Source organism: Apis cerana, linkage group LG15, assembly GCF_029169275.1.
Source record: "Apis cerana isolate GH-2021 linkage group LG15, AcerK_1.0, whole genome shotgun sequence".
Lineage (NCBI taxonomy): Eukaryota > Metazoa > Arthropoda > Insecta > Hymenoptera > Apidae > Apis > Apis cerana.
Genome location: NC_083866.1, coordinates 6346910 through 6366139, shown reverse-complemented (window position 1 = coordinate 6366139; position 19230 = coordinate 6346910). Strand labels below are relative to the sequence as shown.

Sequence of the window (19230 nt, the reverse complement as noted above, 5' to 3'; positions counted from 1 at the left end):
AAAATTCAGAAACGATTGATTGATTCTTCAATTCTTTTTTTTTTCCTTTTTTTTGTCAACAAGTGTATTTCATTTCACACGGAACATATTTCACGATGAATCGAGATTAGAGAAGAGGACAGCGTCCGTATCGATTATTTATGATGGTAATGTTTTAAAGGATAATTGAAGAACATCGGGAAAAATTCAAGAGAGGAGGATTATCACTCAATAGAATTTCAGCGGAGGGTCGTGCTCCTTTCCCTTCCGCGTTATCTCTATCTCGTCAGGGATGTCTCCCTTATTTAAATGGCTGCCAACGCGAGCAAGAACAGGGAGGTACGTCTTCTTCGAGGGGAGGGGGAGAGTTGCGGCTTTGTTATGCCGTTTTTCGAGGGTGGAACAAAAGGAGATGCTCGTGAACATCTTTCCACTACCAAAAGATGAATAATCGACGAATTATTCATCCTTTCCTGATATTTTTCTCTATTTTCTTCGCACTTTTGTCGAACATTTCGCTTCGATGTCAGAAAGAAACATTTCTTATTTTTATGATCGGTTAATAAATCCGTTTATAATTGCACTTCCTCTTTTATTTTTATTAGTCGCTTATAAAATTCTGCACTTCTCCGATTTTATCCTCTTTCCAGGTTCTTCTTTACGGGAAGATAAAATGCAAATAAGGCACGCATGGAATTAAAAATCGATGTAGTTGAAAATTCGGTTGTGGGTGTTCAGATTTCTCTGCATACTTCTCCGGAGGAAAAGTTTGCGAAGGGGTTGTGGACGATACGAAACTCGGTCATGCTTCGGCTTATTCTTAGCCGTTGCGCTCCCGGACAATTTCCTACTGGATGATATTTCTCCAGGCCGGAAGTGCTAGGAAATGAAAGTGTCCGTGTTGGGAATATTTAAAGCGCGTACTCTTACGTTGTTGGCCGAGGGTGACTTCCACTCGAAACGAACGCTCGATTCTTCTCCCGTGTTTTTTTCTTTTTTTTTTCCGTTATCAATTCGAGCGAAATTGAATCGAATTTCCATAACTAGAGAACTCCTATATAATAATTTACGTTCGCCAATTTCTCCATCTCTTTCTCATTGATCCCCTTATCCTATTTGTGTCGAGCCCCTGATTCCGCGCAAAAATTTCCATTTTTCAATTCGATCGTGAAACTTGTCCTCCGATTTTCCCTCTCTGTTGAAGTATATCTGCTTTGAAGATTTTCCTAGGATTTTATAGAACTAGAAATGCGAAGTATATCGATGTGTAAAGAGTAATAAAAAATGGTTTGATCGACAATTACTCGAGGAGTGCTAAAAATTTCCAAATCCAACCTTTTCCTTCCAGAATAATCTCTCCGAGGCCATTATTTCAAAGTGACTTAATGTTAATCGCACCAGCGATTAGCGCCATTATCAGTCTTCTTCCAGAGAGAGAGAGAGAGAGAGAGAAAGAGAAAAAGAGAAACGGTATTCAGGAGCCTCGGCTAAACTAAACAATTCGAACCGATGAAAATTGAAGGATAGGAACGATAACAAATATTTATCGACAGGTCTATCACCATCAATCCTATCAATCTCGTTATGAAAGGGAGGCAGTTTTTACAGGTATAGCGAGGTGTCTAGGAGATAGAGGGATGCTCGATACTTCTCTCATTTCGAGAGGCAATCGGGTATTTGCATCTTTATGGCTCGTTATAGACCCGCAACCCGTCCGTAAACGCGTGCACGCGCCATTGCCTCGTTCGAGCCGTGTTACTCGCGTGTTAGATGCGCACTGATGAAACGTGAAATAAACCCTGGCCCGGATTCCACGAGTAGTTACATAACGTGCTTTTTCTAGCTGGGGAAAAAAAGGGGGAAAAAAGAAGAAGAAGAAGGAAAAAAAAGGAGAGCGATGGCTAACGTTTCGTTGGCCTCTCGACTCGTGCCTTTTTTTTTCTTCTTTTTTTTTCCACGATTTTCGTTACCACTGTTTCTAGATTCGGATTCGGTATTTTCCAACCATTCGATTCGAGGTGTTCCTCGATGGTGGAAAAAAAGGGGAGGAAGGGAAAAAGAGAAAAATAATTTCGATTTCATTCCCTTCGCTTTCCCTTTCTTTCCCTTTCGTTCCGCGTGTCATCGTTCGTTACGCGATTTCGTTCTCATCTCGGATCGTGTTGATTAAGAATCGTGCTTGAAAGCTAAAAGATATAAGATTGTGACGGATCCTCTCTTTGATCAGGAAAATATATTTAATAATTAATAACTACGTATATTAATAATATCAGCGGTGAATTTAATTAAAAATTATGTAATAATAATAGTGAGCGAATAAATTACATTCTAAATTTTATTTTAGAAGAGACATATTTCTGCTGGTTATATAAAAGTAATATTAGCGTTTGTACGGTGTGTCCAACAAATGTATCCAAATTCGAACTGTTGTCACTGTTTTCTCTGGTCAAAATCAAAAGATTATTCTCACAATGCAACATCTTTGAGCAAGACCATTAGCATTATTTATTATTTTAAAGTAATATCCGGATACGAATTATTCTTGCAGACAGAATTGAGAAGAGAGTAATCGCCTCTTGATCTAATACAAGAGGAACGTATCACGAAACTCTGGAACCCGTATTGAAATCGTAGAAGAACAATCGGATGGATTGGAAAATCGACGCGGGGAAGATACGTGGATGCGCGGGAAATTCGTTGGATCGAGAGACGAACGAAACAGCAAAACGTCTGGCTTTGTCTGTGAGAGCGCATGGAAGCATCGGCCGGAAGAGGAAATCGAAAGCGTGATGGACCCTGTGGGAAGTCGGTGCGTTAATACGACTCGATCAGCGGGAAAAGATCGAATGCCAGCTTCCCTCTGATCTTCAACCCTCCTGGCTTGAAGACAGGGGTTTGATCGTCGTGTCAGCGTCTTCTTCTTGCCTTTCCATTGAAAAACTTCCACCGAAAAACTTCGAATCAATGTTCAATTTACGTGCAATACACTTTTTACTAATTTCCAGATTTATCAAGAGATTTATGGGAGATTCGAATATAAAGAGAGAAGGAAACTGTTGAAAGTAGTTCCTTATTACTCCCTCATTCCATGTCAAAGATCCTATTACTTCGATGATAAAAATACTTCTATTCTATAATAATTTAAATCTTTACGCGAATAGAAATATCCTTTATTCCTCTGCATCTGCCTTTCTCCTTTAAAGTTAAATAATTTGCAACAGTTACAAGTTAGAGGGGAAGTCGGACCGCAAAAGTCGACCGTTTGGACGCGCGCGGTGATAAAAGTTAAAGCGGTGCAGGATCGGCTCAATTACCCTAACCATTAATTAAAATCCATTAATTAAAAGTTAAATCGAGTGTGTATGTATGTGTGTGTGCACGTGTGTGTGCGTTCGTTTCGGTTCATTATTCACTGGGTTACCGATTATTACTTTCACCGTGAGAATTAATCCGTGAGAAACTTTGGCTCAAATGGAGTCGAGCGGGACCATTCCTCTTCCACGATTGTCACTTCCGTTTCTCGCGACATCCAATATTCTCTCTCTCTCTCTCTCTCTCTGTTCGACGTATATCCTGTACACAGCCACACGTATGTTTGGAAAATGTTTTTCAACCGTTCAACGGAGGCATCGAGCATCTTATGAATTTCCTATGCAGGGGACGCGTATTATGCGAGTAGAGGCGCGAGAGGAGAGGGAAATATCTATCGGGATATTTCTATTGGAAAGTTTACCGGAGGACGATGATGGAATGACGAGGTTCGTGGAAGATTATCGTGGAAGGAATTCGAGGCCCATTCCTCGATGTGGAACTCGATTTTATATTTTCTCGATCGATACCCTTTCGCGATCGGGGGAGGAGGGGGATGCAAATATTTGAAAGACGATATATTCGGGCAAACGTTGGATCCTTTCGATTAATATTATAGCTCGATCGAGAATATTTGGATTGCGTAGAAAGAATTTTTCTCGTGAAATATTCGCTTCCTTCCTTATCCCGGGATTCTTCTTTAATTCTTCAGAATTCTTTGAGATATTTTTTTCTTACCCCCCTCCCCTTAACTGCTTAAATTCTTGATGAAATATTATTATTATAGAAACGTGGATCTCGACTTTGCCGTGTTCTTCCTTCTCCTGCTCTTCCCGGTTTGTCTTTGCCTCGCAAAAGGCATTTGCGAACGAACCGATTGGAATGCAAAGTCAAAGCGAACGGATAGGGAGTGTGTTTGACTTATCGTTAACTGTTGACTCGAGCAACTCGTTTCCTACGAAACAACGGAGGATCGGAGGAGGGCAAGAAACCTTGCATCATGGAAACATCGACATCGTTGTTTGCTCCCGTGAAGAGCGATTTCGATAAGCTTCGAGTGTGATTTCCAACGTTTCACGAAATCCGAATTTTTGGCAGAAATATCCATATACCGGTTCCCATTTTCTTTCATTTTCTCAGCTTTTACGTCTGATTTCTATCTTATCTTGAGAATTGAGGGTCTTGTGCAGTTTAGGGGTTCGTGACTGGGATTCAAAGTAAGTACAAAGTGATTGAACGTGCTCTACTTTCGGAAATTTAAACCTCGAGTAACTTGACTTAATACATGGTTTATAGTTTTTCGTATCTTATCGCCGAGTAGTCGAAACCGATCTTGTAGCGGATCTGTTTGTAATTTAACATTATGAGAAAGCATATTTCGAATTAATTAATAAATTATATCTTCTATTTTATAAACGTTTAAGATTCATTAGATTCAAAGATATCTCTTTTTCGGTTACAGAGACAAATCCCAATCGTATACGACTTGCAATAATAATAAATAATCGTTTTTTTACCGACCTCTACTTACTTATTAACGAGAACCGTCTCTCGATGCAAGATCCTGAATTATTCACGGGACGCCTGGCCAAATTAAAGTTCGAATTACTGGAAGGAACGTAAGAGCGTTTTACAGCGGACGGATCAGATTTTCGTAGATTGGATAAACAATGGTGGCGGCCTCTCCGCTTCGAAAACACTCCTGTATACCGAGTGCAACGCGGAATGGAACGAGAGAGAGACTCGGAAGGGCAGGAAGTAACCCTGGCGGATAGTTACACACCGTCTGATTGAGAGCAGCGAGACCTCTGGGCATTGTTTAGAACAATGTGATCGTAACAGATGCAAGCTGCGAGTAACGCAGCAGTGTACAGTGTTGTTTGCAGACTAAACATTGATTCTCACGTTCCTTCCGCGCGCCCCAAGTAGTAGAACGAGTCGATATATCCGCGCCATTAACAATTCTCGCTGTTAATTCCCCTTTTCGCCGAAATTAATCCAAATTCTGTTTCAATTTGATACGCTTACCGATTCGTAAATGAATTTCTAAACAGAACTTCTCGCGGCGGATTCGCAAGGAATGGAATCGCTTTCCGAGAAATTGTCATTCTTACTTTTGCCTCCTAATTGTTTACGGGACGAGTAGTTAAGAGCTTTGAAAATTCGTTTGAAATTAATTCGAATTCTAATTCGATTCTTTTCGATTTAATTTATGTTTGTAAGAAGATTTATTTTACATAGATCACTCCCAACGAAATCATTCCATTATTTCCACAAACAACTTTTACGTTCAAATTTCTATTTCTATAAAAAATATATAGCATTATAATCGCGAAAAAGAATGAAGGTTTAAAAAATTAAAAAGAAAAAAGAAAAAAACACGTACCTTTCTCCTTTGCATCAGCCCCATCGAACACAAAGTTTCTCTCGTCGTCGCGTACGAGGGACGGAAAGGGGCGGATCGTTGAGGGGCGGGGAACACCGGGTGTAATATATGTTCGGCCAATTTTCTCGGCGATATTCCCTTGAATTTATGGGTTATTAATTTTATGAACCTTCCGAGTGTCTTAGCCTCTAACCAGGCGCACGTGTCCCACTGACAATATCTCAATTACAACGCTCTAGTACGAGTAACGATCCAGCTATACGAGTCGCGCGTCTTCCACCATTATCGTCATCCCTCCTCAAGCTCTTCACGCTCAATTATCTCTCGTTTGAATCGCGGTTTTAACGGGTCTAATCTACCACGTGTACGCGTGTCGAAACGAGTGGTACGATCGCTTTAATTGGCATCTGGTCGGAACAGTGCTGAACAGGAACGGCATCGAGTTTGTCACGAATGTTTCGTACGAGGGCGCACGACACAAGCTTTTGAAAATAATTGATCGATAAGATTTTGATTTGGAGTATTGGTTCACTTTTTCGCATCGCGACGATGCAAAAATATTTTTACATCTGTTTAAGAATTGAACGTTTTAATTTTTGCTCTCTCTTTCTCTTCTGGAATCATCTTTAATTTCTTTTAAAAAAAAGATGGTATGATAAAAACGTATGGATGAACGTTTATGTACATCGAAATCGATAGATCAAAGTAATGACGATCGTTTAGGGATTCGAAATATCAAAAGATAAATTTCGTAACGAGTTCATCACCGGTTGCAAAGTCGTATGCAAAGTGGATAATTTTCAGATCGTTGGAGAAAGGCGAAGCGACGAAGCTTCGATATTAATATTTTCGTTAATTACATTTACGAAATCGAGGAAAATGTTTCTCCACCGTTCAAAAGTGTTTCCGTTTCATTAACCACCGAAGAGCGGCTAGTCAAATCCACGTCCCCGGAACATCCATCCCCTTTCTCGAATCTCGAGAGGCAGCAAGAAGCAAACTTCCGCGCCTATTTTCTTTAAGTTTCTCTAATAAAGCTACGTTTATCTCCCGGCGAAAGATCGACGAAAGTAAGATAAACACGCTAACGAGAGAAGCTTCGTTTCAATCGACGTTTCAACCCCCTTCAAGGAGGAGGAGGGAGGGACGACTCCGTCATCTTTGGCAACTGTCTTCGTTCCTCTTTCTCAAAGGGTCCAAGCTTGATTAATTAAAACGTTAATACAATTAATTCTCGTCTTGCCGAAGGAAAGGGGGAGGGGAGAGAGAAATGTTCCTGGACGAGGCCCGTCTGGAAACATTTACGCGTCGAGGGTTGGTCTAACAAGCCGGAAGACACATCCTGGATCCTTTGATTCTCCTCTCGTTTAAACATTTGCACTGTCGAGTTAGAAACTTCGGAACAATAGATTGTAGATTTTGGCGAGCGAAATCCATCGACCTGATTTATATCCCCGTTTCAATCCACTCCTCCCTTCATTCTCGGATCTTCACGTGTGAATTCTTTTACTTGTTCGTTGCTAAACAATCGGATAATTTATCCCCAAGATAATAGATCTAATTAATCGACGAAATAAACAGAATTTCTTATTCGCAACTCTCTCGTTTATCAAAATAACTACAATTTAAAATACCATATCGCACGTAATAAAAATTAATCCCCCCCTAATTCAAGATTTGAACACGAATGACGAAAATTTCTAAAAGAGCCTCCCTCTCCCTTTAAAAATCCATTACGCCACGATTAATTTCTTTGGCGAGGGAGTAAATATCTCGGCGAGTAAGCGCCGGCGAAAAGAGCTCCGCCGAAATAAAGAAACGAGCGACATTAATGCGATTAACTCGGGGAGATAAAGATAGGTTCGGCAAAGGTTCGGTAAAAAGAAAAAGAGGGTTGGTGCAGCATCATTGCACTCGTCTCGTCCTCGAAAGTCGAGGGGTTGCTGCTGGGTTCTCACCCTCTTCACCCGAAGGGTTCCAACAACGCCTTCCAAGTATTGTATTCCTGCTACCTGTCCCTCTCTCTCTCTCTCTCTCTCTCTCCTTCTCTCGAGGCAAACCGCACCGCGTCCTTTATTTTCGGGTAATGTTGCGTGATAACAACCAACGCTGCCAGCTCTCCCTCCCGACTGCGGAATTGCTCCGTCGGGACGATTATTAATATTGTCGGTTGGGTTGCGAAGAGGGATCGGATCGTTAACAGAGAGAGAGAGAGAGAGAGGAGAGAGAGAGGGAGAGCGTTATCCGCGAAGGTTCGCTTTATTTGCTAATTTTTCTAGTTGGTGGTGGTTCTTCTTAAACGTGAATGTTATAGATTATTGTATTATTTTTTTCTAGGATACTTGGTGGATTTTATTTTGAAAGGAAGGTTAGAGGAAAATGTGAATAGTATATATTTTGGATTCTGGATTTCTCGAACTTGTTGTGGAAATGTTGACTGTTATTAAATCTGGAGACATTTTTCTTCTACTTACTTTGTTTGAAGCGTTCAGATATATGGGAAGGATACGAAAATTGTACACGATTGATTCCTGAAATAGTAGCTACTTTATTACGAATACGAATACCATTCATCATACGTCACAAGTGAAAAATATCGTTCGAACGGATTTTATCGACAGATTTTATTATGTAATATAAACTTATGTGTTATACATTGCTACATGTTTTTTTTCCCCCTTGCTTAACGGCTAATCCTATCGGCTAGATCCTTAGAGGCTAGAATGCACAGTGACTTGTACAGAATCATCCTCCTTTCCTTACCTTAGTCGCTCCCTCTTATTGATTTGTCATTGTCTTCCGTGAACCGTTCAGGGAGAAGAGAGAAAGAGAGGAAGAAGCGTATTCGTGTGTTTCGAGAGAGGAGGAAGGGAGATAGGACACGAAGTACGTCGTAATTAAGTATAGCTTCGAATCGAAAGATTCAGGGGGAAAGTTTTTCAAGGGAAACGTAAGAGGGGTTTGGAAGGAAGGAAGGAAGGAAGGAAACACAGTGGGAAAGGATAAGATACACGTTTATACGGGCGTCTCTTTGGTAACATCCTCCTCTCTTGTTATCTCGCGCTTTTATTTCTTAGGCAAAGTACAACTGCTCCTTCTCTCCTCCCTTGTCGTTGAAAACTTTCGTTAAGAAAGCGTCCCCTCGAGCGTTTAGTTTATAAAACGTTCATCCTTAATGCTGCTAAAACTGCGACGGCTTGGTCCTTCTTCTTCTTCTTCTTCTTCTTTCACAGGTTTGAAATGAAAAGGCCCTCCACTCTCTCTCTCTCTCTTTCAACGGTGTTTCTATCGGCACGCATTGTACCGCGAGAAATTTCACGATCCACCGAACAACTTTCTCGTTCCGTGGATTAAGCTCGCGAAAATGTTTTCCCTCTATTTATTTCGCGAATCGTAACACCGTCCGTAGTCGAACTTTGCTACAAAATCTCGACACTGTTTCTTTTCTTTTTCTTTTTTTGTACTCTCTCTATATTGATTTTTCTCTTCCCGCCATTTTTCTTCTTCTTTCTTCCTTCCTTTCTTTCTTTCTTTTTTAAATTCTAATCAATTAATCGAAACGATTTCTCCTAGGAATTTGAGAATTCGCGTTGCTCAAACAACTGGATCAAAAAAATTGCGAACGAGCGCACCTCCTCGGGCCGAAACGAACCCTTTTTTTTCCCACCCCGCCTTTGATCGTCCTTAATTACTCGAAACGATACTTGACCACGCACGACGAGCATGTCCCTCGACGGACAATGCGCCGCATAATTGCAGCGTTGCTCGTTAGATTAAACATTACATTACAATATACGCGAGGAGGACAAGCCGTTGCGCACACCCTTTCACGGGCGCCATTAATAACCAAGAGCCTATTAATTAATGAATTACGATTAAACGTTAGTTGTTAATTATTATCGTTAAATTTACGCCTAAAGATATAATACACTCACCTAAGACGTACCTGATGATATCTTTCTTTTTATTTTCTTTTGTTTCTCTTTCTCTCTCTCTTTCTCTCTCTCTCTCTCTCTTAGTCTTTGTAAAAATTCCTCTTATTATACGCCACACGAGAACGGGTTAGCACTTGACGCGAACGGAAAGATCATTTCGCGGGAAAATCGAAATCTTCTTTTTCTCGAAATCTCTTTTTCTTTGTTCTTCCTCTTTCCACTTTGCGTGGATCTCACTTGTGGATTCGACAGGGGTGGGACGGGCATCTCTTTCCTGCGTCGATATTGATTTCTTAGGGGGAACACTTTTTAACCCTTTAACCGTGCAACTATTGTACATAACAACTATGAACAATCGAGTTAAATTAATAACGAAATACGACGAATATATATATCTATATATTACTCGAGAATAAAATTCTCAAGAATCTCGAGAGACAATTTTTCGCAAATGAAGATATTTCTTTCGGAGTAATTCTCATTCTCAACGCAATGTCCGGCGAAAAATAACTCTCAACTAACAATTCTTCAGAGTTATCCTCAAATTTTCACGGAATTTCTATCCACGTGGAAACGTGGGAAAGGAGGCCGCCGGATCGATAAATTCTTCGAATAAAAAAACGAACGAACACCACTCGAACGAGGAGTGCACTCGGTTAAAAGGTTAATAGAACCGTAGAAGCAGCGTACACCCGTGTCTATAAATTCGGCGATTCTAACCATCGATTTCGACCGCTCACGTTTTTTAGCAAAGTTCCTCCTCCTTCTCCTCCCCTCTCTCTTTCTCTCATCTAAAAAAAAGAAAAGAAAAAAACGTGTAATTCCTCGCCCCGAACTTACAGCACACTGGGCGTACTAGCAAGAATCAATAAACTTTCTCAGCTCGAAAACACGCGTGCCCCGGGACACGAGTCACGAAGAAATGCAAAGCTAGTTGCGGATGAAAGGATATCCAGGGAAACGGCGACTTAAGCCTCCTTAAGACCGTCGATCGACACGCGAACCACCCGTTGGATTTTCCACGGACCAAACTTTCTCATCCGCTCTCCCTTTCTTCATTCGTCACACGTACACATATACACGCACGTAAACTCGTCCATGCACACACACGCACACGCGCACACGCTCGTCGAGACGAGGTGCTTCCCTCGTGCAACCGACCGGTCGCCGGCTAATTGCGTTCAACGCCTCGGCTCCGGGGAATTGTCGGCAATTTTTCCAACCTTCGGCAAAACTCTCTTCCACTTCCTTCCTCCTTAATTTTCCCTTCCTCTTCCCTTCCTTTTTTTTCTCCTGCGAGAACTGGGACGCTCGTATCTCGAGTTCTCCAGCGGATCCCTGTTCGTTCGGAAATTCGCTTTATTCCTAGCTGGATAATCCGTGAACTGAATTCCCGTACTCTTCGCGACAAAGTAGTCTCCGATCGTTCGAGCCGATGAATAAACAGGGGAAAATGTTCGTTCCTCCTCTTCGTCCCCTCTTTTCCACGGTGTCCAAGTTGCGCAAGGGGAGAGGATGGTGCGCCAATGCAACACTCGCGGACCTGTCCGTAAGCGCTAACTCGAGGTGGAAGGGAGAGGGTGGAAGCTGGATCGGCGGACGATACGAGAGTTTGCTGCTCGGTCGGTACATAAAGAAATATCGCGCAAGGAGAAATGTCGATTGGCGATCGATCGAGGACCGTTGAAAAGCGGCATTCTACGATCCCCCAACGATCCCTCGTTCGTTTTTACACTCGACTCGTGCTTTCCTCTCGTCGAAAGAACGTTTCACGCGGGAAATATGTACAGTGACCAGGGAAAGCGTTTGAACGGTCGTTAGAGGAAAAGCTTTTTCTAGGGGTGTTATCAATTTATAGGGAATTTTTTAGGGAATATATCATTGGTGGTAGACTGCGGATTTTTGAGCAGAATATTGATAAAATTGATAAAATTAATGGGCGAAATATTAGTAGTATTTTGCAGAACGTCGGTAATTTCGTTATATACGAAAAATACGTATTTTCATAAAAATTCGCAATCTAATAAAATTAGATATTGTAAAAAGTTCTCCGATTTTCCTTAAAAAAAGAAAAAATGTTCAAATACTTTCCTAAATCGCTCTCAATTCGATCTCAATGATCACGAACGAGGTCGCAGAGAATTACTCGACTCAATCTTCAGCGCGATATTTTTTCTTTTCTGAAAAATCCAACTTCTCACCTTGCTTAAAAAAAGCTTAAAAAAGAAAAAAGATCGCAATTCATCGGCACAAAAATTATCTCCAGGCTCAAGGAGAGAGGAACAATCAACGATACGAGTAACAACGAAGGAAAAACTGTGAAACACGACGGGTAACGAATAATCCAATTCTCGATCGATCGTCGACGGACGATATCGACGCGTCTCCACCCCCGCGAAATCTTTGGCGCTACGACTACGATAGACGTTTTATTGACGCAATCCAGCGGGCCACTGGTAACGATCCGCCCGTGTTCGCCTAGGTATCCCCCAGGCCGAGACCCAGGCAGGGCCCCCCCTCCCCCTCTCAATCCTCCTCCACTTCTTCCAGATCGTTCGGGGCAAATCATCTCGAGTCGACGTGTACGTCGTTGGCGGGATCGTTTCACCACGACTACCATTGATAGCTGTCCAGGATGGATTTGCCGTCGGTGCAGGGGCTCGCGCTGCCGCACCACTTGGTCTCTTTCAGGGGTGGACACGACGACCCGCCACGCCGCGGCTTTATCGTGATCTTCCGCGTCCTCTGCGTCTCACCTACCCCGCAGCTACGACTGCACGCGCTCCACGGGCCCCATTCTCCCACCTTGCAATCCCTCGGCGGACCTGCAACAACGTTATCGATTTTCGCTTTCGAAATCTTTTTGTAATCTCGCCCGAGATGAATAATGGACCGTATTTCGAATTAATATCTTTGTGAAATTTTCATTCGGTTGATTTTGATAATTGACTCGGGGGGAAAGTTGAGATATTGCGGACGATTAAATCCCATTTTGTTCAATTCAATTTGCTCAAAGTGAGTCGAAGTTTTGGACAAAGTTTTTTGGGAATTTTTGTAATCTCGAGATGAATAATGGACTAATAATGGTACATTCGAAATAAGTTTTTATGAAATTTTATACCTGAAATTTTGATTCAGTTGAATTGAACTTATTGCGAAACTACTTACGGACAAATTTTTTACACGATAAACTTTACGATTTCGTATTTAAAAATAGAAAATGCAACGGAGGAACGAAGTCAATCTTTGAAACAGCCGAATGATCAACGAAAAGCTAAAAGAAAAAGAAAAAAGAAAACAAAAAATGAAATTGAGCGACATACAATGTTTATCCAAAGGGAAGGGAATGAAAGGAAACGAGGAATAAAAAGGATAATCGACGTGGTCCCGAGCTAACAAAAGCCGGTTCCTCTGAATGGAGGAAACAAGTCGGAGAGGCAAGAAGAGGACATCCTTTGATCATTTGCGTGGAAAATATCTCCGTGCTGTTCTGTTTCACCATTAATTTCCATGAATGAAAAGATCGCATCAACTGTTGGTCCTTCATTGTCCGCGCGAACAATGTCACCGCGCTTTTCAACGATCGGAAGAATGGGGTTCCAGGGCGATAAAAAGCCGAGATATATACACGGGCCACAGAGGTTTCCCCACTTACGCGTCCTCAACCGCTTCCCCTTGGACGTCAGTCGATGATGTTTCATCCTGAGCCTGTGCTGGCGTTGGCCCGCGATGTCGGTCGAATTCCACGAATGGACGCCTATGCTGTTCCCGCTCGTCGCGTTCGCCATTTTCCTTTGGATGTCCTCGAAGATTTGCGCCTTTTGTGCCTCCGCCTGCCTGTACTTCTGGTAATAAGGCCACCCACCGCCCTTACCCTCGAGTTTCACGAACTTTGGGGGGGTTGTCGCCGCGAATCTCGGCCTCTGCAACGCGTACGACGAGGCGATGCTGTCCATGATCGCTGCCTTGTTGTCTCGTGGAACCTCGGTCACCATTTGACCGTTTCCCGTCGTCGTCCAGTACCTTGAAATCAAAGTCGTTCGAAATGAATTTTCTTTCATTTCTCCTTTACATAATTCCTCTTCGCGTAAACAGCGTAATAACAATAATAACAACAACGATGGTAGCGATAAAAAGAAAAAAAGGGACGAATCGCATCTCGATTCAACTTGGACAATCTCGTTGAGCGAAAAAATTCGACGGGTTCGGCATTTTATACTCGATTTGCGAAAGAAAATCCGTATCCCAGCCGCAAACTTCTTTTATCCGCGTGAAATCTATTCAAACAAGCGGGATCGTATCTCGCGTATCCCCCCCTCCTCTCTCCCTCACCCTCTCGATGAAAAGTTATCGCACAGGGATCCTGTGTGTTATCGTTCGTCCACGCCGTTACTCGAATTTCTAGACAACCCGGTTTACCGAAGCGGACGCCACTCGAAAACAATTTCGAGAGTTGATTTACGGTTGCCGTACGTCTGCGTACGCGATGAGAGCTAGAGTCGGTGGCCGGCGAGGAAAAAAGCGAGGAGGCAGGGGGAAGGGAAGGTGGAAGAGAGGAGGGGAGAGAGAAAGAGATCGACTACTGTTTCGCAAATCGAAACTTATTCATCCCGCTTTGCCGTATCCCTCCTCTTCTCCAACTCGAATTTTTCCCTCTTCTTCTCGTATTTCTCGGTATTAGACGTTGTTGGTCCTCGCTGGTCGTGGAATCGGCGGAGAGAGAGAACGAGTTCTACTACACGTCGAGAAGTAGACAGTCCAATCTCGCCTCTTTCCACCGTGCGTGGAGCGTAGTGATGGGTTTGATTCTCGAGCAATTTTCTGCTCGAGTTTGAAAAGTATTACGAAAGAAGGAGGAATAAATTATAATCACGTATGCTATCGTGGTATTTCGAATTCTAATTCTTTTTCAGTTAGCCAATATGTGCGTTTTTAATTTATTTGCACGATTTCACCGGAGAAGATAGATTCTGATGATTTGGCCAATTCTCTCATTCTTCGCTTATGTACGTTTATATTATTCTTTCTCTTATTTGTCGATTTTTGAGCAGGAAAAGAAACGCGCCTTTGAATGATGAACATCTCTCAGAATTTTTTTGATCGACAAGTCGAGACGATTCGAACATTTGCATAGTTACTATTGACTTTGATTATAAGCTTTGTGATTTGCATCGACGAGGCCAAACATCTTTAGATTCGAGGATAAATATTTGCTTGTTGCAGACGAAACGATCGAATTCTCGATTAACCCTCCGTAGTATAATTATTTTCATTCCAAAAGAAAAATAAAATTAGAGGGGATGACTCTACAGAATAAGTTTGAATGAATCAATTCGATACGATTTATTTCATCGAAGAACCATGTTGAATGATACATGTACGTAATATTTTAGAAGAATAAAGCCCAATTTTCTCGTTAATACGAAAATCATCTCGCGATAATTAATATTTACTATTAGTATCCGGGAATATTATTTTTCACCTAACTCTCACAGATCATTGTACACCATTCGCATCTGAGCGAGAACACAGTGAAAACTACAGACAATTTCGTCGAAATTGAATCATCTTAATTCCCATCCCTCTGGGAAAATTGTTACGAGAAGAACGGTCGAAATTTTCACGCATTCCTCCTCGTTTTCGGGCGAGAATTGTTTCGTCCAGCCGATCAACCCAGCCCGGTTGACCCAGTTTCCCTTTAATTACACCGCCCCCCCCCCCAGAGATTGTAATTTTTAACGCTTCCGCTGCTGCAACGCTGATAATCTTATCCTTACGTCTTAATTGCCGTCCGCATTAAACCGTAAAGAGCGAGAAGAGGGAGAGGCTCCGGCCGTGAAAAAGTCTTAGGAAGGACGATAATTTTGCATTTTCTCGGAAAAACGAGCTACCGCCATGGAGTTTTAGCGGGAGATCGCTCGGTATTTTGTTTTTGGGAAAGGAGGCGGGATAAAGAAGGAAGGGGGATTTATTTAACGGAACGAGTCAAAGTAATTTTATACACTTTCGTTATCGTTGAGATTCGATCGGGAAATAATTATAGAAAAATTAAAATAAAGTATAAGGATAAATAAACCGCAAATTTGAAGATTAAAATAAAAATAATATTAAATGATATTAGATATACCGTGATTTCGAGAAGAAAAATTCTAACTTTTCTAACTTGGCTCGTTTGATTTTATACATCGACACAGAGATCCGTTTAAATATCCACGCTTTCGAATATGTCGAATCATCTACGCAAGCGTTATCATATTTTAGATATTTAAAAATGTTTCACCACTTCCGACAGGTGTTTAATGAGATTACGACGCACGAAATGCCACGCCATTCCATTCCCTCCATTTCCCTTATCCCTTATATTTCCACCTATGGTCACAATTCTCGTTTCCTCGATTCGGGAAGAAAAATTCCGCAATTCTTTCGGCCTGGCGAGCACGGCTTCCCTCGCGATTTTCGTGCGCGCAACTTCCGGAAGCGGCAAGAGTACCGCGCAGCCAACCAATTTACGCCCCTTGCCGCGGCCATTTGCATTTTAAAATTGTCAACGGGCGATCCGAATTGCAAATTCCGATATAATAACGCCGCTTTCGTAAATATATTTTCGATTGGCACGTGAAGGTATCCGCGTTTAACGCTTTAATCGATCTCTTTACGCGGCAAATCGGGCGATCGAATCACCCTCTCTCTGCACAATTTTTGAAACGACCCGATATTGCGATCGAGCCAAACTTATTGGCGCATCGAAACGGAAATAAATTACGTTTAATAAAAGCGAACGACACGTTGCGCTTTTCTTCTCGCTTTCGATAATAATAATAATAATAATAATAATAATAATAATAATAAAAGTCGCCGTTTCGTAGAATCGTTTATTTTGGCGCATCGAAAACTGGCTGGTCGATGAATTAAAAGTTGGAATTGAATGGAATTGATTATACTCGTTAATTCGAATCGAAATTCGGTCGAATTTCGATTGATCGTAAAACCGTTCGAAATTAATTCATCGTTTAATTTACAATATTATTTTATTATCAATTGTTTCGTTTCGAGTTGTTTCAAAAAAAAAAAAAATTCAACGTCGACGCGTTTAATTTAAATGTTGCCTGTGAAATAAGATGAACGATATAATTGTTAATAACAATTATAACGGATAAATTAATAATTCTAACTCCTTTTGCTTTTCGATTCGAAAAAGAAAAAGATACATTAAATCTCTCGGTTCAAATTTCATCTATCATTTTCAATTTTCACAAAAACTTTTGCACAAAACTTGTGTGGACTATTGTTAGGAATTGGAACATTCGAAGATCGAAAACGATCGATCGAATGTTGGTAATGTACGGTAAAAAAATAGTAAATAATCGACGTAGAATTATTTTGTTTTCTTTAAAAATATTCTCGCCTCTTCGTCTCAACGAAATTCCGATTATCGTCCAACCTGTGGTGGCATTTGCCATTTTCCAAGCCGAAATTCCGAATTGTTGTTTTTCCGTTGTATTTCGAATTCCAAAGTACATTCACGCGCGATAATTCGGTGAAAAAACTGACTGGTATTTTCGACGACAAGGGACGAAGTTATATTTAATTTAACTTGCCGAATTGTCAAAGGATTCCCCATAGCCGGGTTAATTAATGATAATTAATCGTAATCTGTGAATATTTGCGGGGAGGGGAGGGAAGAGGAGGATGCTTTTTCAGATTAAATAATTGAATTTCATTCCCCGCACAAAAGAAGGAAGCGTGGTCTTTCGTTTTATAAAATATTCTCGGAAATGAAAAACATTCGCGTGAAAGGAACAGCTGGCGTGAATATTTAAAACCTGCTTGTTTGTTTACACTCGCCACGTTCGTTTGTTTCTCATTTTTTTTATTTTCATTATTTTTTACAGCCAGCGCTTGTTGACGTTTCAACTTTGTTTATTTGCCAAGAATTTAATAAATTAGATTAACGTAAAAGAGAATCGCTCTCCCTCAACTCGAACACGCTTTCCCAAAATCGTTTCGACTCTATACGCTGTATGAGATAGTCGCCTCGAGAAATCTCTTTGAAAGATGAAGATAGAGATGATTTCTTGCTCGAACTCATTTCTTTGTCGAATATACTAAGTAACCAAGTAACTAAGTCGTCGATGTCTTACCCTTACGAAGTGGAAACGATTTTAACTTGGTTATTCTGCATACGCTAAAGTCAACGATCCGTCGAGCGTATCCATTTCTTAATTGTCGATCAAGATCGGCGATCTTTTAATCAATTTCTGCGCAGCGATAGATTTTGAACTAATAATAATCCAATTTCCAGGAAGCCAATAAAAGATGCGAAAAGAAGATCTCTTTTCGACATTCTCGACGCGTCTATCCGACCACTTTGAACAAGAACAACTTGATCCTCGGTTTCCGGTAATCGGTCTTCTTATATATATATATATATATATATAAGAAAAAGCTGGCCACCTTCCAACGTTATACGTCGATTCCAACGAGCATCATAACCTTCTCGTGACATCTTCCTCGATTTTTCTCTTATCACGATGTTTTTCATCGGCTTCTTTCCTCCTCCTCTTTTGTTCCAATATATACACATATATATATATATATATATATTGTCGGTAAAATGGTAGAGAACGTATCGAGAACGAGTTGAATCGTAGTTGGAGTGGCTGAATCTGACTGAAACGAAGATTTGGACGAGTAGTCATTTCGAAGTCGGAATGGAGAAGTGGAGAGGCGGCTCGAAGAGCATTACACGCGTATCATCGTTTCATAGATCGATTTCGATTTAAGTGGCGATCCGCGCTTCTCGAGAGACGAGTAAAAATCGATGAAAATACGAGAGGGAAATTGAAAGGAAGGGTTGGAAACGAGTTGGAAAAGGTGGTTCGAAATTCGCCGCACTCGGCTAATCCATCTGTTGCGAGGATCTTTTTTTCTCCTCGTCACATTTGGAAAGAAGGGAAGTGGGTCACTCGGTTGAATGGTAGCCAGGACATTGTACCGAGTATTATTCAATATGGCCTCGGCGCTAGCTGGCCGCGGCGACATACTTCTTTTTCATCGTCGAGCGACATTGTTCGGGAGAGGCGGTGTCTATAGAAACGTTTCTAAAGCTGGCTCACTTCAATGAGCTGTCGCACCTGCGGTGGCAGCTCCGCTGTGCCAGCTTGTCGTTAACATTCTAACAAAGGAAAACCTCGAAAGTGCTCGAAACATGGTTGATATTCGGAACACGGTTACAAAATACATAGGAGGCTTCGCGATAAAGTTGAGCTCGTCCTCGTGAAATTGCTGTATTCCTAGTACTTCGTCCCTGCTGAATTTCATCCTTGACGTGGCCATCTTTCACGTAGCCTCTTTTTGGGAAACTATATATAATTTAATCGTCTTCCAAACTTTCCACGCTTTCAACTTTCAGATGAAACATGAAATTCTTAATTCGATTATCCAAATTACTCGCGGATTAATCACTTGTAAGTGTGAAAGAAATAGTCTCGAGAGCACTCTTCAAGAAAATAAGAGAAGATTGTTCAGATCCATTTCTATAATTTTTTTTTTAAAATTGGCAGAGAATTTTTCGTACATCCTTATCAAAAAGTTGTTCAGAACTGAAATGTGGCTTAATCG

At 41.4% G+C, this 19230-nt stretch overlaps 1 protein-coding gene across 1 annotated transcript in view; it reads right to left on the bottom strand.

Annotated features, from left to right (window-relative positions):
* Nucleotides 1-8202: 8202 nt before the first annotated feature.
* LOC107996339 (uncharacterized) overlaps nt 8203-19230 on the bottom strand; it is a 163420-nt gene continuing 152392 nt past the window's right edge. Inside the window, exons 6-7 of the mRNA XM_062085817.1 lie at nt 13265-13632; nt 8203-12434 (exon numbers count right to left, since the gene is read on the bottom strand). Coding sequence (XP_061941801.1) covers nt 12223-12434; nt 13265-13632 — 580 coding nt within the window. The 3' untranslated portion in view covers nt 8203-12222. The remainder of the gene's footprint in view (nt 12435-13264; nt 13633-19230) is intronic.